The 18,783-nt window shown below is 41.5% G+C and overlaps 1 protein-coding gene across 1 annotated transcript in view; it reads right to left on the bottom strand.

Moving 5' to 3' along the window:
• Positions 1 to 2,783: 2,783 nt before the first annotated feature.
• GUCY1A2 (guanylate cyclase 1 soluble subunit alpha 2) overlaps positions 2,784 to 18,783 on the bottom strand; it is a 159,648-nt gene continuing 143,648 nt past the window's right edge. The window contains exons 8-9 of the mRNA XM_083609123.1: positions 5,037 to 17,328; positions 2,784 to 4,606 (exon numbers count right to left, since the gene is read on the bottom strand). Coding sequence (XP_083465249.1) covers positions 17,121 to 17,328 — 208 coding nt within the window. The 3' untranslated portion in view covers positions 2,784 to 4,606; positions 5,037 to 17,120. The remainder of the gene's footprint in view (positions 4,607 to 5,036; positions 17,329 to 18,783) is intronic.

Genomic DNA, 18,783 nt, shown 5'->3' with positions numbered 1-18,783 from the left:
TGGCATCTCCACGTTCTTAACTGACCTCCAGCAAAGTCACTCCAAAGACATCTATGCCACGGAGACTACATGAGGTCTGTCCAATCAGACAAGCATATTTGGCCACTGAATGCCACTGATAATTTCCATCTTTGGGCAAAAACCCCCTCAATTTTGGTAGGATTAGTCACACCATTAAACTCAGCACACTATTGTAAGCACTTAAGAGGGCTTACTCAGAAGGCTTCAGTTCTGAAAGCAGAATGCTACATTTTTATTTTTTTAAAAGTTCCTCTTTCTTTTGTGGAGAAGCACATAACAGAATTTTAGCGGGAGAGACAAACGCTCTTCAGTGGCGCGCTTTTACGTGCCAAAGATCTGATGTTCAATCGTTGGAAACTCCACCTGAAAAGATCAGGTAGGAGAAGACATTGCTCTGAGTCTGGGAAAAGCTGCTGCCTCTTGTAGTAGAAAATATTCCACGAGAAGGACAGCTAATCTGACCTCATAGAAAGCTGCTTATGCTGTAAATTTACATTAGCCATGTACTGTACCCCATCTCTTATTGGCCTCTGTTAATTCACATACACGTTGGTAAATTTTGCCCTGTGGCCTATTAGAAATATCTAGTGAACAGCATTATGATGGAGCTGTGAAAAGGCCTAGAGATCAGCATATACCTGTGTATATGTTTTCCAGATTTTAAAAAATTCTCTTATACTTTCCATAGTGACATTTACATTTCATCTTTAATAATGAAAAGAGTGCAAAGGCTCTGACTCAGCTGTGTCCTCGTGGAAACACATGCATATAACAATAATCACACTGGTAAGTTGATTGGCAGGGGAAATGAAGCATGGCGGACTGAATCCAGATACTCGCTGTTTCTTTAAAAAATTCATTGATTGGATCTCAAATTTTATAAGGGTCTACATGAGCACAGCAGAGGTCAGAGGGAGTGACAGAAGATGCTGAAAAATAATGACTCAAGAATTGGAGAACAAGTTGAAGAAATGCCCGTATCCCTGAGTCCTTAAAGTTTCAGAGACTTTAGCAATCTGAACAGCACGAATAAAATTATTGAACTGAGATGCTGAATTATCCCCCCTCCCCTTTTTATGAATCAGGTACTGTGTCAAGATCACACAAGAAATAGCTGATTAATTTCCTTTTTTCTCTTTAAAAACCCTTTTTTTGTCAGTGATATTATAAAATGTGGCAGATTGGTCGAGGGTTAGAAAATATGGGTGTGGAAGAAGTAGACGCTGACACTGCTATTTATTGTCATCGTATTAATAATGTTTGGAAAAAAGCAAGTCGCCTCTGCTTGGTGCAGCGAATATTAGAAAACTGCATTCTGTTTATAAACATTTATAAGAAATAGCGTACCGCTATGGAGGCTTTGACTGAGAAGATGCAGAATAGAGTAAATATTGCTTTACTTTTTATTTATTTATTTAAAATAAAGAGTGTACTTTAGGCTTACTAATATGGCAACAAACAAGGTTCTCCAAGACAAAGTAAAAACATTGCGTTGTAATACAGACACGCACACGGGCCGGAGCACACGCACATACACACAGCATTGAAGCAAGAGATTTCGTTACAGAAGGCAGATGAGGAGTCACAACACACATCAGAGGAGTTATTACAAGGTAAGCTCAAAAGATGTTTCTGTTTAGAAGTGGCGCTGCAATTCTCAGGCAAACTGGAGGAGCAAAGTCTCCCTTGGCTGACTGCAGGCTCAGCTTTTCTTTACCTCAGTAGCATAAGGGTGGCCATTTTGTGTGACCCAGATGGGCCATGGCTCCTGATTCACTCTTTTTCCTGTGGCAAAGACTACCAAGGTTTCCTGTGGTAAAAAACTGCCAATGTTTGGTGCCGCTGTCAACCAACGCTGTGGTATGCTAATGATGAGAATTGTGTGTTTTTGTGTACTGTAAAATTTCTATTAAACTGTTAGTAACAAAGACAAAATGGCTGCCACCAGCATAGCAGTTCTGCCATTTTTGTATGGAGATGCCTACACTCGTGGCGCTTCAGGTTGCTTCCTGATGTGAACAATAGACATTTTCTACGCAACCACAATAAGCATGAAGGAACCAAGTGTTGACATGTGCCTATGACTATGACTTCAAGTGCTCGCTTCCGCCGTGCTGATGGAAGACAGTGGGACACCAGCAGAAATGCTGTGGCCCAACTTATTTTGGGTCAAGCACCATCTAAGGGACTGATCAACTGATACTCATGAAATATGGTTGCTTTCTAATGTCTCCCAGACTAAGTTGCTCCTGATAAAAAAAATTGTATCGCGTGAAATATGTTGGCCAACAGCCTTTCTTCCGAAACAAATGCTTCCTAGCATCTCTTGAGCTTATCTCCCCTTCTGGTTTCCTCTGCTCATTGGTGTTGCCCTCCATTTTAGTTCTTGTCTCCAAGGCATGGAGTTGTTGTTTTTTTGGGGGGGGGGACACAACACAAGAAGAATGCTCTGAATCAACAACGGCTGCAGAGGTACCCTTTGCAAATGCCCTGTTCTCCCAAAAGGCAACCATCAGCAAAGTTTCATCTCAAGTAATGCAAGCGACGCATATCTTGTAGGAAAGGGATATTGCTCAGCGATAGAATCCATGCTTTCTATACTGATGGTCCCAACATCAATCCATTCAATCTCACGTAAATCTGGGCTGGGAAAGACCTCTGCCTAAGTCTTTGAAGAGCTGTTTTCAGTTGGCATAGTCATAGGGCCGGCCCTACCATTAGACAAAACGAGGCAGCTGATTCTGTATATCATAAAAGCCAAGCTCTCAGGCAGATACGTTTCTCAGATATTTTGCTGCCTCAGGTGTCAAAATAATTTGGCCAGCCTTGGGTCTATGCACTTGACTTGGGGTGGGAGCCGTGTATTGTTCTACCTCAGACAGCAAAATGTCCTGAACATAAACAGAACAAGGCTAAGTGGATGAAAGGTGTGACTCTGTATAAGGCCTGGCAACTCCCTGCGCTAATTTTCTTGCTCTTGTATGTAGTACTTTGGGCTGCTTCATCCCCTTTCCCCACAGCTTTAAGCATAACAACACAGGCCTAATGGGAAGCAGATGTTAGGAACAAGGGCTCCCAGGACAGAAATGGAAGCAGTGAAGAAGCCTTAGCAAAAGGCAAAGGTGACTGTTCCAAAAACACATTAAACTATCATGGAGAATGGTTCAAACCTTAAAGTGTTAAGAAAATGAGTAGTTTTTACTGTGCACAGACAATTGATCTCATGGCCTTGTCATATGGCAGTGAATTTATTCTATAGACTTATGCACACCAGTGAATGAAGTAATTAAGTTTTTGTTCCATGCTCTTCTAACACGACTGCTTTCCAGTAATCCCTGGTCAATATTCTCCACTGTTTTGCTATTATGTTTACTATGTACCTCATATACTACCATCACTCAAGTAACAAGGCCATCTATCTATCCCATATTACGAATGCCATTGGTTCAGTGAGAAAGGTTCTGGAGATCAATGGGAACTTAAATGCAATTCATTGTGGATGGATCATGCCCCAGATTTGGTCTATTCAAGTAGGTAATTTAAATCTTTGGTTAGATGTAAATTCAGTTGTTTTGGGGGAGGCAATCCTAGCTCTATGATCACAAAGCAGACACCACTTCCAGAAATGGTGACTATTTGATGGCCATCCACAAACCAGCTAAACACTAATGCTGGTATCCCCAGTAATGAACATATGAGCTTTAAATCTAATAAAGTAAATGCAACACTTCCATGCATGACCACCCTTTGCCGCTCTTGTTACATCTTACACAGTGTCAGATCCCGCCCCCACCCCAAATACCCTCAAGCCCTCACAACTTAGGACCATCTCCAGCCCTACCATCTCCACCCCTACCAATCTTCTTGAGCATGAAGATCTGCAGAGTAGGCTTGGTAGTTTTGCCACCCTCAGAAGTAGAGAGAATGTCGGCCAGGGAAGGGGCTGAGGAACTCTCTCCCTATAGAGGTATGCCAGGCATCTTCACTAATGCTTCAAAAAATGCTGAAGGTGCATTTTTTACCCTGGCCTTTGACAGGCAAGGTATTTTGATTTGTGGGACCCACCTCTTCTGCTGAATTTATGATGTTCTGTTTTTTTTGGGTTGTTTTTACATCTTTTATCATTTTAATGGTTTTATTTGTTTTTATAATTATATATTCTATTGTTGTAACTGCCCTGGGAATTTATGGTGAAGGGCAGGCAATAAATTTCATAAACAAATAAAGGCATGGCTTTTCCAGATGCATAAGGGATTGCTTCTGATTCCTAAACCAGCTGTTAAACTACCTTCATCCTGTACCTATGCATTTTTTCTGAGACATAAATCCAGTTGAGTTAAATTGGGCTTCCTTGGCTTTAGGACCATGACCTTAATTTTGCTTTCCTGGCTACCATAATAACTCTTATTTCTAAGAAGCCTAAAATGTTTGGCCATCTGCTTACACCACCAGAGGGCAAACTGCATGCTTGAAATTATAAGCACCTTTTTTTTTGAGAATACAGCACCAGCGTTTTAATTACTAAATGTTGAGCAGTATAACTCGAAAGCCTTCTGTTGGCCATTAATATCAAAAGCATCATTTACTATATAATAATAATAATAATTTATTATTTATACCCCTCCCATCTGGCTGGGCTTCACCAGCCACTCTGGGCGGCTTCCAAAAGAATATTAAAATACTGTGATATATCAAACATCAAAAGCTTCCCTAAACAGGGCTGCCTTCAGATGTCTTCTAAAAGTCTGGTAGTTGTTGTTCTATTTGACATCTGGTGGGAGGGCGTTCCACACGGAGGGCGCCACTACCGAGAAGGCCCTCTGCCTGGTTCCCTGTAAGTTGGCTTCTCGCAGTGAGGGAACTGCCAGAAGGCCCTTGGAGCTGGACCTCAGTGTCCGGGCAGAACGATGGGGGTGGAGACGCTCCTTCAGGTATACTGGACCAAGGCCGTTTAGGGCTTTAAAGGTCAGCACCAACACTTTGAATTGTGCTCGGAAACGTACTGGGAAACGTACTGTCATCATTTTAGCTGAATCTTATTTGACATAGAACTGCTGCAGCTGAAGCACAAATTAATTATTTTAGGTTCAAGTTGTGCTTGCTTTGAAATAAATAAATAAATGCTATTTGATGTCGTGACAGAAAAAGGTATTCTGCAGTCCCAGTTGCCTATACAAAGCACATCTGCTTCCAAACAACACCTTCTAGTGCTAGGGCAAAGTGCTGTGTAACAGTTGATTTTTTATCTGCATCTGCAGAGTTGAGATGGTGAATAATTTACCCAGGCTTTTGCACTGCCCCTTGTCTCAGAACATAAGAGCAGCCCTGCCTGATCAGGATAAAGGCCCACCAAATCCATCCTGTTTCCATAGTGGCTAACAAGAGGCCTTTGCATTCAGCTCCGTCAAACAGGACTTGAACGCAACAACACTCTCACCACAAGTTGATTCCCATCAACTAGTATTCAGAGGCATATCACCTCCAGCAGTGGAAGAAGAGCACAGCGATTATATCTAGCAGTCACTGATAGCATTATCCGTGAATTTGTCTGTTCTCTTTTAAAGTCATCCAAGTTGATCACTCTCTGTTGACATCATTTTTTTCTTCCCAAAGGCAAGTTGGGTGCTCAGCTCCAAATTACAGATAATGCCACACTGCCCCATTGGCTGGGGGCGTTAACGTGAATCGGTGAGCTGTAATGTGTGCAGGTAATGCTCAGGGCAACAGTAGGTGGCACCTCTGAACAGACCCTGATGAAAAACAACATCGTCTGGTCATTCTTCCGGGATGCTGAAGGCTACCATCCACCCTTGGGTTGCTGCTCCATGGCTATCAAGGGCACTGAAGTGGTCAAGAGGCAAGGGATGGACAAGTGACAATAGTAGCAAGGAGGAGGAGTTTTCCACATGTATTGTATGTAGTGGGAGCTGACTTTGATCTGTCAAGAATCTTTTCTATTACCCATAGCTAGAATGTGAGCAAAATGTATTCAACATGCTCTGCTGCAATTCTATCTCTTATGTCATTTGTGTCTGAAGAGTTGATACACACTGGTATCAAATGTGATTTTTGAGCTTTATTTTTGCTCTCTGGGACACACCTAGCTACTTTAAATTTTATGTTATCGTTATGTATTTTTATGTTGTGAACTGCCCTGTGATCTTCGAATGAAGGGCACAATACAAATTTAATAAATAGCATCATCATCATCATTCTCAACAACAACAGATTTCAAATCTCCACGATGACCTATTTTTTCAAGACCAATGTCCTAGGAGAATCCTGACAAACTTTTGGATCACTGATAGCTGTAGGTTGCTTGACACAGACCGTACCAGCGATGGCCTGGAACTTTGGTTAGCATTTTCCCACTTTCTCTACTTTTCGGGCACATTCTCAATACTAATCTATTGCAATTTAAACACCCTTTACCCAAATGTTCAGACTCATGATCAGGGGTTAAAGAATGGCGTTCTTCCACAATGAGTTCTAATCTGCATTATTATCAACAGACAACCAGGGGATGGCTTTGCATGAAAGGGGCATGACGTGTTAGTGACACAGGCTCCAATCTCACCATTAATGGAAGCAATGATAGAACTAACCCTGTGACAGTCTTGCTGATTCTTGTGTGACTACATGACAGCAGAGTAAGTGTATATTGCCTCCCGCAACCTTATTTGTAGCTAAAAATACAGATGCACGCTCAAGGTCACAACATAAGCTAGCTACTCCTTCATAGTTTTTGACTACCTATTTATCCTTATAAACAATTTAAGGCAGCTTATTATAAACATAATGCGGTATCTCTCCACCTCCTCTCTAATGTTGTTTATTGATGAGAATGAATAATATGGGGTTATTCTTGATTAATTAATAAAAGAAGTTGGATGTTAGGATGGTGCTGAAATTTAGTGAAGCGACCTGACTTGGGCAACAGTTTGTTGGATAATGGCTGTATGAATCCTTAATTTTGAACTGAAAATGTGGAAAAATAAAGTACAGGTCGATTTAAGGCAGTGTTTTATATTTGCCAGAGAGGTGGCCAAACCTTTTCTGTTCTGCACTTCCATTAATGAACAGACTCATTTTCTCTGTGACCTTAATGGAGGGGCTTGATGAAACCTCCATGAAGCAACACAGCTAATTAAGCCACACTGAAGCAATTTTGCACTGTTTATTACCTTGGATACTATATTTCCTCCAAGGAACTGAGAATGAGGGCAGGGAGTCTTCTCAGATGGATTCCTATTTCAGGCAATAACCCAACCCAGACCTGCTAAGTTACAGAGATGGAGTTACATTGTACAGCTTCTGACGGACCTCTGGTCATGGCATCAGCTGGGAGACTTCCAGCTTTAGTTTTATTTATTTCATTTATAGCCCAGCTTTCTTAACAACAGCAACTGAAGCCAGTATATGATTGGTTTCCAGATGGCCTCCCATTCTGCCACTGACCAACCAGTTCCAGGCGTAAATAGCACTGCTTCAATGAACTCTCATGTAAAAGACGTCAATACTGCTATTCTTGAGGATTATTTTAACGAGCGCACAGCAGTGTGCCACTGTATGCCAGATGAGAACAGCATTGGCTGCTATGCACAGTTGAGTATGTGCTGAAGGGAAACATCAGCTGTGAATTCTGAAAAACAGTCTAGGCAATAGTAGGAAAGCAATGGCTGAAATGTGAACCTTGCAAAAGATAGACTTTGGAGATAGGCTGCAGAAGTCCCAGATAATTTGGTGGCCATGGGCAAATACTTCTCTTCCATCCCTCACTTATCTCACACTTCCAATGTGAAGATAAAATGGAACAAGAGTTGGAAAGCTCCTTGTACAAAGCAAAGAGTGCTTTCTTGCTTCACTAACCATCTAGTAGCCTGTGACAGAAAGACACATGATGCTATCCTACGTATAAATTTCTTACGTCAAACAATCACACTTCTTGGATGCCACTAATCAATAAAAGCTGCCTGGATAAATGCCGGCAGAAGCTTTGAGGTGGCATAACAGCGTTTCCATGCTTTTATTGTGGGCCAGTTTTGTTCTTACCTTATCTATACGTTTTGCAGGAACACATAAAATTTCTTTGAATTTTAATACCAGCAAGTTGCAGATAGGACTTAAGCCAATCTTAAAAGCTCTGCAAAATCACCAGCTACCTCAACCTGCCAACCAGCAGATCTCTTTTTACGTTTTTCATAGGTTTTTAAGTACTAGCTCTTGTCCTATCTCCTATCTCCCATTGTTAAATATTCTCCCCTGCAACCTTGCAGGCAATGCATGTGAGAAAACTGGACCTTGAAGTAAAATGCATTCGGAAAGAAAGATAATGGCTTGGTCGCACAAGATGGGTGCTGAAAGACATTTAATGTTGCCATGTTTTCTATAGCCATTGTTCCAACTCAGAAGCCACTTATTGCTTTGTATGCCAGGGAGGCTAATTTTCAATGTATGACTTACTGGTTTATTGCTTATATACAGTTTAACTGCCACAAGCACAAATAATTTGGCACACAGTATGTACCTACACCAATGTGATCATGGCTTTTTCTTTTATTGCTTCGTACTTGTAAGTTATTGCTAGGAGCTAATTCTCCCAAGCGCACATGCACAATTCATAATGGGCCACTATACAAGTACAATATGAATTTTCAGTGCAGATTTGCCTGAAGATTTCATTTGCAGCTTGGTCCTGGCAAAAGATCTCTCTGCATTCTTTGCATTTACACAGCTTGTTAATTTCCTTTGTTTTCTTTGCCTACTTGTTGATTAATAATATCACATCTGGGAAGGATTTAGAAAAGCTGCCTAAAAGCTGAACTGGGCTAGAGCTGAGAACATGGGCATCATACCTTTGGGGTATTAGATGGACTGTATCCAACTCAGTTCTACAGGTTGAGTGTTATCAAGCAATAAATATACATGCATAAAGTGGTGTTTAAATAAGTGAATTCAAGAGCTGTGGGATCAGAGCACTTAAATGGCTGTGCTGGCCAAACAGTGTTATTTCTGATACCAAGGATGACTTAGATCCTTAGAAGGTGGGATGTTTGAGGAATTCATCCTTTGCAAATTCTGATATGAACTGACCTGATCCCCAGCTTCCTAGACTAATGTGTTGATCTGAACGTAAGTTATCCACCAGCATTCCCGCTTCCCAAATGTTCTGTTGAAGTTCCCAGTTGTTTTTTAAAAAACCCCAGAACAAAATAAAATTTAAAAGCACATATTTTAAATGTATTATTTTTGTGCAAATATTATTTTAACTTGCAGAATGATGTGGAAACATGGAAGAATGGACAGATAGGAGAACACATACAAAAATGACAAGGAATGGATATGTCAAGCCCTACTAAAAAGCACATTTTTTTCCCAGTGGGATACTTCTACTCATCTCGCAACATTTATTCAACTGCATTTGCTTTGCTTTGTAAATGATGGTTGAGTCTCTTAGTAATGTTTGGCAGATTTGCTGAACGTTGAGTACTTGATATATTACGAAGAATTACTAGAATGGCTAGAGAGTGACCCATAAATATGTAAGTGATTATAACACACCTGAAAGTGATCAAAATAATGGCACTGACCTAAAATGGACAGGTGGCACATGGATGCACTGCTTAAATTTCCTTCTTCTCAATTCTGGCAGGTGTAACATACCACTTACCAGTGGTAAATGTTGTATGGCAATCCTAGTGCCATCTGCCAATGATCCATTCTTGATATGATTTATTTTCTGGCACAAATAGGGACTGGAGAAGGCTCTGACACCTACTGGCCATTGTGAAATAAGATAGGATATATTGGGAAGGGCCATAGCTCAGTGGTAGAGTATCTGTCTTGCATGTAAACGATCCCAGGTTCAATCCCTGGCACCTCCAGTTTGGGCTAGGAGAGCCTCCTGACTGAAACCCTGGAGAGCTGCTGGCAGTCAGTGCAGACAAAACTGTGCTAGATGGACCAGTGGTCTGCCACTAATATAAGGCAGCTTCCTATGTTCCTATACATTAAGAGGTAAGGGACAGCAGAGGAGATTCAGTAGAGTTTGCAAATACTCAGTGGGTCTAGTTTAGACCCATGTTTCAAGACAAAAATACTGCATTTAGTAAGCATTCTAAAATAACACCTGCTCAACATTTTTCAAAAAATCTCCATGGAAGCCAACCCTGCAATCTATAAACAGATTTCCCCAATTATTTACAGCACAGTTACTTGATGCATGTGAGTAATGTGTGTGTGGAGATATTAAATCCTTCGGTTTGCTACCAATTTAAAAAGATAATTTAACATACAGCTTAAAATCCATGGCAATCTATAGTGTAGTGCCTGGGAATTGTATAAATGTCCCTCCCCACATAGTCTCTGCCTGGAGACATACTGGCTTGTTTGAAGGGCATCATCTGTGTGTTGATCTCTAGGATTTATAAGAACGTCATAGGGATGTCTTAGGTAAATTAAATTTTATATAGAACTGCAAGTGACATACATGCCATCCGCAGTGTAAGATGTAGATGTTCAGATAGTTCAGAAGATGAGAGGCAGAAGTTAAAAGATGCAACCCTGCCAGTTAGGCATGGCTAAATCCAACTAAGAGCAATGCAGAGGGACTAACCAAAATGTTATGGATGCCCATATGCAATGAGGCTTTCTCCCATGTAAGTCTGCATAGGTGCAGCCTTATTGACTACTGCTTGACTGCACCCTGGCAAGGGCTACGTGTAAGTAACAAACATGTGAAAAGTTTGAGGGCACCAGAGCATGCCTCGGCAAAACTTACTTTGTAAGCCTGCAGTTCAATTTAGTTTTAAAGCATTCTGAATGAGATGATTTGGTTAGGAAGACTTGGAATATTCTGAGAGGCAACACTACTAGCGGTTTTGATCTGTGGAGGATCAAAGTTCAAATCCTTACTTGATTTGATCTGAGTGGCCCTACAGCACAGGGTCTAGCGTGGGTAGCCAATGTGGTGCTCTGCAGATGTTGGACTGCATCTCCCATCAGCCCCCTCCAGGATAGCTAATGGTCAGGAATGATGGGCTTTGTAGTCCAACAACATCTATAGGCCACCGTGTTGGCTACACCTGCCCTACAAGGTTGCTGAGACGACGATGGTACAGCATTCTGTACACTGTGAGACCTGTAGAAATAATCAACAATAAACCATAATATCTATTTCAACCTAAGGGGTACATTTCATGGGTATGCACAAAGACATCCTATTGTAGCACATGCTTTAGAAATGGACTCCTTGCCACTGTATTGGAAACATGAAAATCAGATAGTATCATTGTCATGTATGACTGAAATGTGATTATGCTGCAACAAGTTCTGAGCTTTAGTTTTCTCAAGCGTAGGTCTTGATTAGACTGCCTTCTTTTTAAAGCTCCTAGATGCATGGAGTTAGTGATCTAACATCTACTTCACTCATAGGTCCCAAAGGCAAGACAACAAGCTTATAATTCAGAACTTGGATGGTGTGCCACTGAAAGGTACTAATGTAGTAAATTGTCCTACCAAACAGAGATAATGCCTTAGCATATCTCTCATTTGGATAGCACTGCATTCATTTACATTCTAAAATGTTGCCTTAGTTCCTTGCAAAACACTGCCTGCTCACACCTTGCAATTTGAACAGCCTTCCAGCCGCAGAGCTTTGCTGAATCCGAAATGTCTCTCTCAACGAGGGGCAACTGGACCATATGGTCCACAGCATCTGTTTAGTTAAAGCTGGGGGGCGGGAAGGTCATTCTTGATTTAATGAAAAATGTCCCTGCTTTTCTCTTCGAGATATTAAATAATCTGGCCATTGCAGCAATATAAAAAGGCAAGACTGACAATACGCTCAAGCTTCCCTCACACAATGAGCTAGAGAAACGTGCCCCCAAAGGAACTTTAGTTGTCATAATACGGAAGCACATCACTTGGTACAATGCACTGAAAATGGGTGTCTGGGAGGTGTCACATTTGAAGATGCTTATATATAAAAAGCACTGTCTGCAGGCTCTTTGTGGGAAGCTATTCTTTCTTTTGAGAGAGTTGATTTATTTGCAAACACAGCCATTATCTCCATGGAGATGATGCTACCCAATTGTTTAGGTTTTGCACTGATCTCTGTGATTATAGTGGTTCTGCTTTTTTCCCCATTCAGGACCATTACTCCTACCTCCTGGACACTATTGTTCAAAGGAATTAGTATTCCTAGTCTCTCTACCTGTCTAGAAACAATGGGAACAATTCACCAAGCAATGTTGCCATGCAACGTCCCTTAATTATAACTGAGGTTGAACAGAAGGCCCCTGCAAATCCTAATGCAATGAATGGAGGAGATTACATAGCCATAATGCTTGGTAGATTTCGTTCCCACTGTCCCTATGATTTCCATAATCATAATGATTTTCATTGTTGGGACCATGTATGTCTTGGAAGCTCAGTACTCAAAAGCAAATTTTTAAAGTTCATATCTAAATGAAGCTATTTCACTGCAAAATTGTTTCCATGATGACTCCAGCTTAGAGATTCAAATGTAGTATAAGATGCCGCCACCCCCACCCCCCCCCAAATCTATCTGCTAATAGCTTGCATATTGCTGGATAAAGCAGCAACCAACAGCTTTCTCAGAGGTAATCTGCTGTGCTAAAAGTGAAAAAACAAAAATGTGATATTGACTTGAGACTCTGCTATGAATGGCTACAATGTATGGGAAAATGTACAACCTTTGACACAGGAATACTTCAAGCCCTGCCTTGCCCCTTATGAAAAGAGATTTTGAACCAAAGGTAATATGGCTAATTTTGCTCTGCTGGAGGGTGGACAGCAATGAAGAACCTCTAATTTTTAATAATGTCCTTAGATCCATGGGCTTGTTCTGAGAATAATGACCGATATTGATAGAGCATCATCTGTGGCCAGTTTACAAAAAGAGACTTCTAACAATGCAATCCTATGCAGGTCTACTCAAAAGTAAGTTGAACTAGGTTCCATGGGACTTGCTTCCAAGCAAGTGTGTAAATGACTTTTTATTATCTTATTATCTTATTCCTAGTTATTACTTATTTTATTATTCTTATCATCAGGGGTTCTATTTCCACTCTCAACTGCTATTAATCACAATATATTTTAAGGCAGTACTTCCCATCTTGACGCTATCTGGATGTTTCAAACTAAAATTCCTATCCTCCCTGACCATTGGCCACGTTGGCTGAAATGTCTGGAAAGCCCCAGGCCTGGGAAAGGGATATCAAGCTTGCAATGGATATGGTACCCTCACTGATGTCCTGAGTGGGTGGTCCAGTCATGAGGATGGATTAGGAAAACTGCCTGTAGGACCAAACAATGCACATGGTGACCCGGACCCATCAACAGGGGAAGGGGGTCTGGGAGATGGCTGTGCCCGCAACTCATTGCTTGGAGAACATTTGTTGTAAATGAATGAATCTAGAGAAACAACCTTGTTCTCAGAAGCAACACACTCTTTGCAGCGAAGAGCACAGCATCCTCCAAAACCTTCGACTTCAGCTGAAATTCCAGTCCTGCTTTTAAACTTCAGAACTGCTGTACAAACCTGCACTTGAGTGTTCATCTGTAAGACATGGGTAACATTCAGCTTCAAATTAGCATTCTGCTCAAGGTACCATTGCAGAAGTAATATGCCAGCCACCTCTTTAACTGTCAAGAAAGCTCCAGGGACGCAATACCAGAGAAATACAGTATGTTCTATGCTTCAACTTCGGGTATCAAGGATCACACAGGTTATAAATCATCAAGGTTCCACTGGAACTGTGTTGAATTGCTTCTATGCAAGATAGCCAAGAGTTTTGTGGCACATTAAAGACTAACAAGATGTATCGTGGCATCAGCTTTTGTAGACTAGAGAGCACTTTGTTGGATGCATGAAACATTATCTTGTGCATGTATAACTCTGCCTATCCATCCATAAATATAGAGGGGAAATGGAAGTGTTCGGTTTCAAATCCCAGGGGGATGCAGAGCCCACATGTTCCAGAAAGCGCCAGTTTTTATCGTGCATACGCTTTTGTCCTGCACCGCAATCTCAGAAGCATAATGCTCCCTCCTGCATGGTTGGCTATTTATTTACATTTTTACCCCACGTTTTCCTCCAAGGAGCTCAAGGCATTGTACACAGTTCAACCACCCTCACTCAGTTTTGGTTGAAAAAAAAGCCCAAAGCCGCCAACAGCAAAGCAGTACTACCACCCCAGCTCTGTTAACACAAAATATCTGAAGGAATGTCATTAGAACAAAACACAGCATATATCTGAATGCAAAACAAGTCAAATCCAAATGCATGTCAAAACAATCTCAAACACAATCGATCAAATCCAAGAATTAATTCAACAAAGGTCCTCCATCTGGCCTTTATGTTCCCAACCCATACTTGGCCTCCTTTTTACAATGATGGGAGCTGCGTCTCCATGGAATAATTTATTTTATTTTATTGCAAAACAGTGGCAACAGATATCTGTTGCCCGCCCCCCCCCCCCAGAAGATGGCCTTGGCTTGAAGTTGGGTATCAATGTCCAAAGGGGAAGAGCTTGGGGATCTTCTTCCTGTTAGCCCAGCTCTCCACACATCACCATGTGGCAGCAACAGATGTGCCAACAAAGATAATACTCTCTGCATCTAATGAAGTGGACCCTAGTCTACGAAAGCTTATGCTGAGGCCTAGCGCATGGGGTTGCACCACCTGAGGCAGGCAGTGGCTCTGCCATCACCACTTTCCCTCTTCATTGAGGTTTTGCAGATGGTGTCCTCGTCTTCCCTCCTGCCATCCTTCCTTACTTCTCGTCCTTTCTCTTTGCTCCCAAGTAAGTGTTGGTGCTGATGTCTTCCCCACTGTTCCCTCTCCACCCTTCCTTCCTCACCTTACCCAAGGGGGCCCTCTGTGGCATTCCACATTTATAACAGTCTCTTTAGCCACTGTGATTTGCCTTAGGCAGTCTCCTGCCTACCTCACCCAAAAGGCCTTGCCCTGTGGGACACTGAGAGCAGGATGAGACGGGGGGGAGGAGTAGGGCACCAAGACTCTTGCCTTGTTGGGTGGAGTGAGAGGGGTTGATGGGCAGCCAACCCAGCTAATGGCAAAGTGAGCAGGGGGTCCAATTGCAAATTCACTGCCCCTTGTGCTGACCACTTGAGACAACTGTCTCATTCCTCTTTGTAATTGGGCCAACCCTGCTTATGCCAAAATAAATCTTCTAATGCACAATTCTGTACATGTCTTCCCAAAGGTAAATCCCATTGAATTCAATGGGACTTACTCCCAAGTTAAGTGTGTATAGGATTACAACCTAAGTCGTTAAGATGGCACAAGATCTTTGTTGTTTTTGCTGCAACAGGCTAAATGGGCATTTTTTCAAGAATCCGTCCCTTTACCAGTTCTGAGTTCTAAATTCTTCACCGTGTTGTGATTTCACGAGTAAAGCCCCATGCATGGTTTTATGTTTTTCAGAGCATATTAAAGTTTGGCTTGGCATGACGCACTGCTGAGGCAAAGGAACACTACAATTTTGTAAATGAAAATCTCTTACTGAATTAGTCCGCATGAAAAATGAACATGAAATTATCTACATATACAAGTGAAATTTTACTGCTGATGAAAGCAGTAGCTAGACTACAGTCCTCAAACTGCTTACTCTAGAGTAGTCTCAAGGATATTAATGGCACCAGGACTTTTGAAGCTGCAGAATATGAAAGGTATTTTGAGGGGATACTTCTAAAAATATATCTAATCTTGTGAAACTGAACGATGAGAATCAACGTAACAGATGGATTGTCCCCACCAACATTAATAACTGGATATTCTACCATGTTAGTAACTGAAAATGCAAAGCCAGTGGCAACAGGTATCTTATACTCCCCAATGATAGCTGGAAGCTAGGGAGAAGTTCAGAGCACAATGAGGTCATGATGTTGGACCACCTACTTTTAGGCACGTTTCATTACAAAGGACAATTACTTTATTCTTGGGCTTTAGGATTTCCAATAATATACCAATCAATGAGTATGAAAATAACTACTTTGCTTGCATTGTTCTGCTGCCAGGACATAACACTACTAGCGGGACAAATATTGAACATCAGTTTAAATATGCAAGACATAAACATCTACTAAACAGAAAATGAAAATGATTGAAGTGTAGCTCTTGCAAACCCCCAGCAAAATGGCATTTCGAAGAAGAAGAAGAAGAAGAAGAAGAAGAAGAAGAAGAAGAAGAAGAAGAAGATTTGACAGATAGATGGCAGAAAATATACAGGTGTAGCCTAGCCTCACATCTGATACAGCATGTGAAATATAGTCCAGATAATGAAATGTATAAAAAGTAGACAAAATCCCTATGATATTATATGCAGAATTATAATTCCTCCTGCTGAGATGATTATAAATGATCTCTACAGTATTTGTATGAAGTGTTGTTTTTCTAAAATAAAATAAAAAATACCGAGAAGCATATTTAGGTAACCTTCCTTTCAACGCAGGAATGCATCATAATCAGTTTAGCTGGTGCAACTTCTGAGAGCAATTCACCAAGTACTGCTACCGTGACTCTTACATGCATTTCACAGATGCATGTGAAGGGGGCCTACCCCGATTCTGTTGGAGTGAATGCTGGATGTTTAAAGAAGTAGCAGGGGTACTACATCTTCAGATAAAAGGAAATGCCCACCTGTTTCGGAACAGAACAAAGCAATATACCAAATGCTCCATTTATTCCAATGGGCCTTGCAGAAGGGGCCCAATGCTTTGTTGAATGCCTCCCAAATTAATAGCAACTCAATCTGGATTCTTCTTCTTTTTACCACATTTATATTTATGGCCAACAGTAGCTCTGGCAACAGAAAGGTATTTTGTTTTAATTTGATTAAAAAATAAAAACCCCTGCTCCCTCCCTTGACCCTTTCCAGTTTGTTTATGGACTGCAGTCACCCACCTTTAAAAAGAATTATTGCCTGACATTTCACGGAGCTTTTACTGCTTGCTTGGAACAATGCAGTGAAACAGAAAGAATCTCCTCTCTCCTGTCATGACCCAGTTCTGGGTTTGTGCTTTTTTGATGAGTCTTTGATCTGCAGCAGGCCTCATAGGCTCGTTTCCCGGAGGAACATGGTGCCAATGTTGTAGGAAATCTTTCTCACTCTGGCAGATGTGACAGAGGACTTTGGCTGCTTCTGACCAGTTCTGACCTCCAGGAAATAACAAATCCCAGGGATTTCCTTTGGAAAGTTGTCTGGAAGCTCTTCGCGGGATCGAGGAATGAAGATAAAATTTTCTTCCTTTTTCAGAAGCCTGGGGATGGATGGGGAGGGAGGGAGGAGAGATTAAACAAAAATATCAGTGTTGAATTGCAGTTTTCAAACTACAATGCAGACCAACTTTACAAGGCTCAGAAGATTAAAGATTTTCATAATTTCTGCATAAAATGTAGCGTCAGTTGGCCACTTGGTAACAATTGGCAACAGCAGATTGAGCAATCCATGTTCATATATTTATTCATTCATTCAATACTGCTCTTCAGATCTCCTAATGACTGTCTCCAATGGCTTCATATAGATGTCAAGTAGCACTGGGGGCAGAATACTGCCCTGCAGAACCCCACAGCTCAGTTAGAAGGGGACCCAAAGGCAATGTTATTCACTGAAATTGACTATGAAGGTAGGAGCAGAACCACAGTGCCTCCAACTCCTAACATGGAGGTGATCCAAGAGTATACCATGGCCTGGCCAATGGTATCCAAATCCTCTGTGAGATCAAGGAGAAACAATGATGTCACACACTCTGTTTCTCTCCTAATAAAGGTCATCCACCAGGGCCAATTTGATCCTCCAACCAGTTTGGGGGACCCAGACTGAAATGGGTCTACATAATCAGTCTCACCCAAGAGTGTGAGTAGCTGCACCATTATACCCTTAGTTATAAGAGAACATAGCTAAATCTGGAAATCTCAGCATCCAGCACCTCCCCTTTCCCTGCCAAAGTATGGAACTACCGTAAATTAGGAAGGATTGCCTAAAAGCTAACACATTAAATAACGTGGAATTGTGCTAAGTGTGCTTTGGATTCAGAATAGTTCCATTTGCCACCTGTTCTTTACAAATAGAAATTTAGGAGCCATGCCTGAGCCAATGGCCCAACTCTGTTTTGGTGAGAGATGACCAATATGGCTAATTGAACTGAAGAGACACCCCTCCCCAATCTTTCTGACTCACAACTTGTCTGTATTTGCCAATACAATATTGGTAAAGTATTTTTTTTTTGTTCAAAGGTTTTGAGCAGGTTTTATTCCTATGGCAAGAAATAACGGAGCTTACGGCACAGTTTCCACTGCTGGTAGAGGATTCTGTGCTACCGTAAATACGCACAGTCAATACGTTATCCATACAGAGGCCAGACAGATCCTGTAAGGGTATGAGAGGAAATGCAAAGACTGTGCCAAAAGTAGAAATGCACACACACTCTATCTCAAGAGGAGCTGTGTAGGATCAATAAGTATCTGCTTGGGGATTAAGTGTTTTGGAAACAGCCGTCCCTGCCAGGGACCTTGCAAGTCTCAGACCATTATACTGAGCCCAAGCAGGTCCCTTGAGCTTGATAGCAAAATCCATTCTTTCAGCTGTAAAAATTATATGGAAGCTTACATTTCTGCAAAAAGCCAGTATAATCCCCGAATGTTTTCTGTAGGAGTCATACGGCTTCAGCTGATGATATATACCCTCAGCAAACAAGAACTGCATTCACAAAATA

The sequence above is a fragment of the Podarcis filfolensis genome, assembly GCF_964270895.1.
Source record: "Podarcis filfolensis genome assembly, chromosome: 4".
Classification (NCBI taxonomy): Eukaryota; Metazoa; Chordata; class Lepidosauria; order Squamata; family Lacertidae; genus Podarcis; species Podarcis filfolensis.
This window is presented reverse-complemented; position numbering and strand designations above follow the sequence as displayed.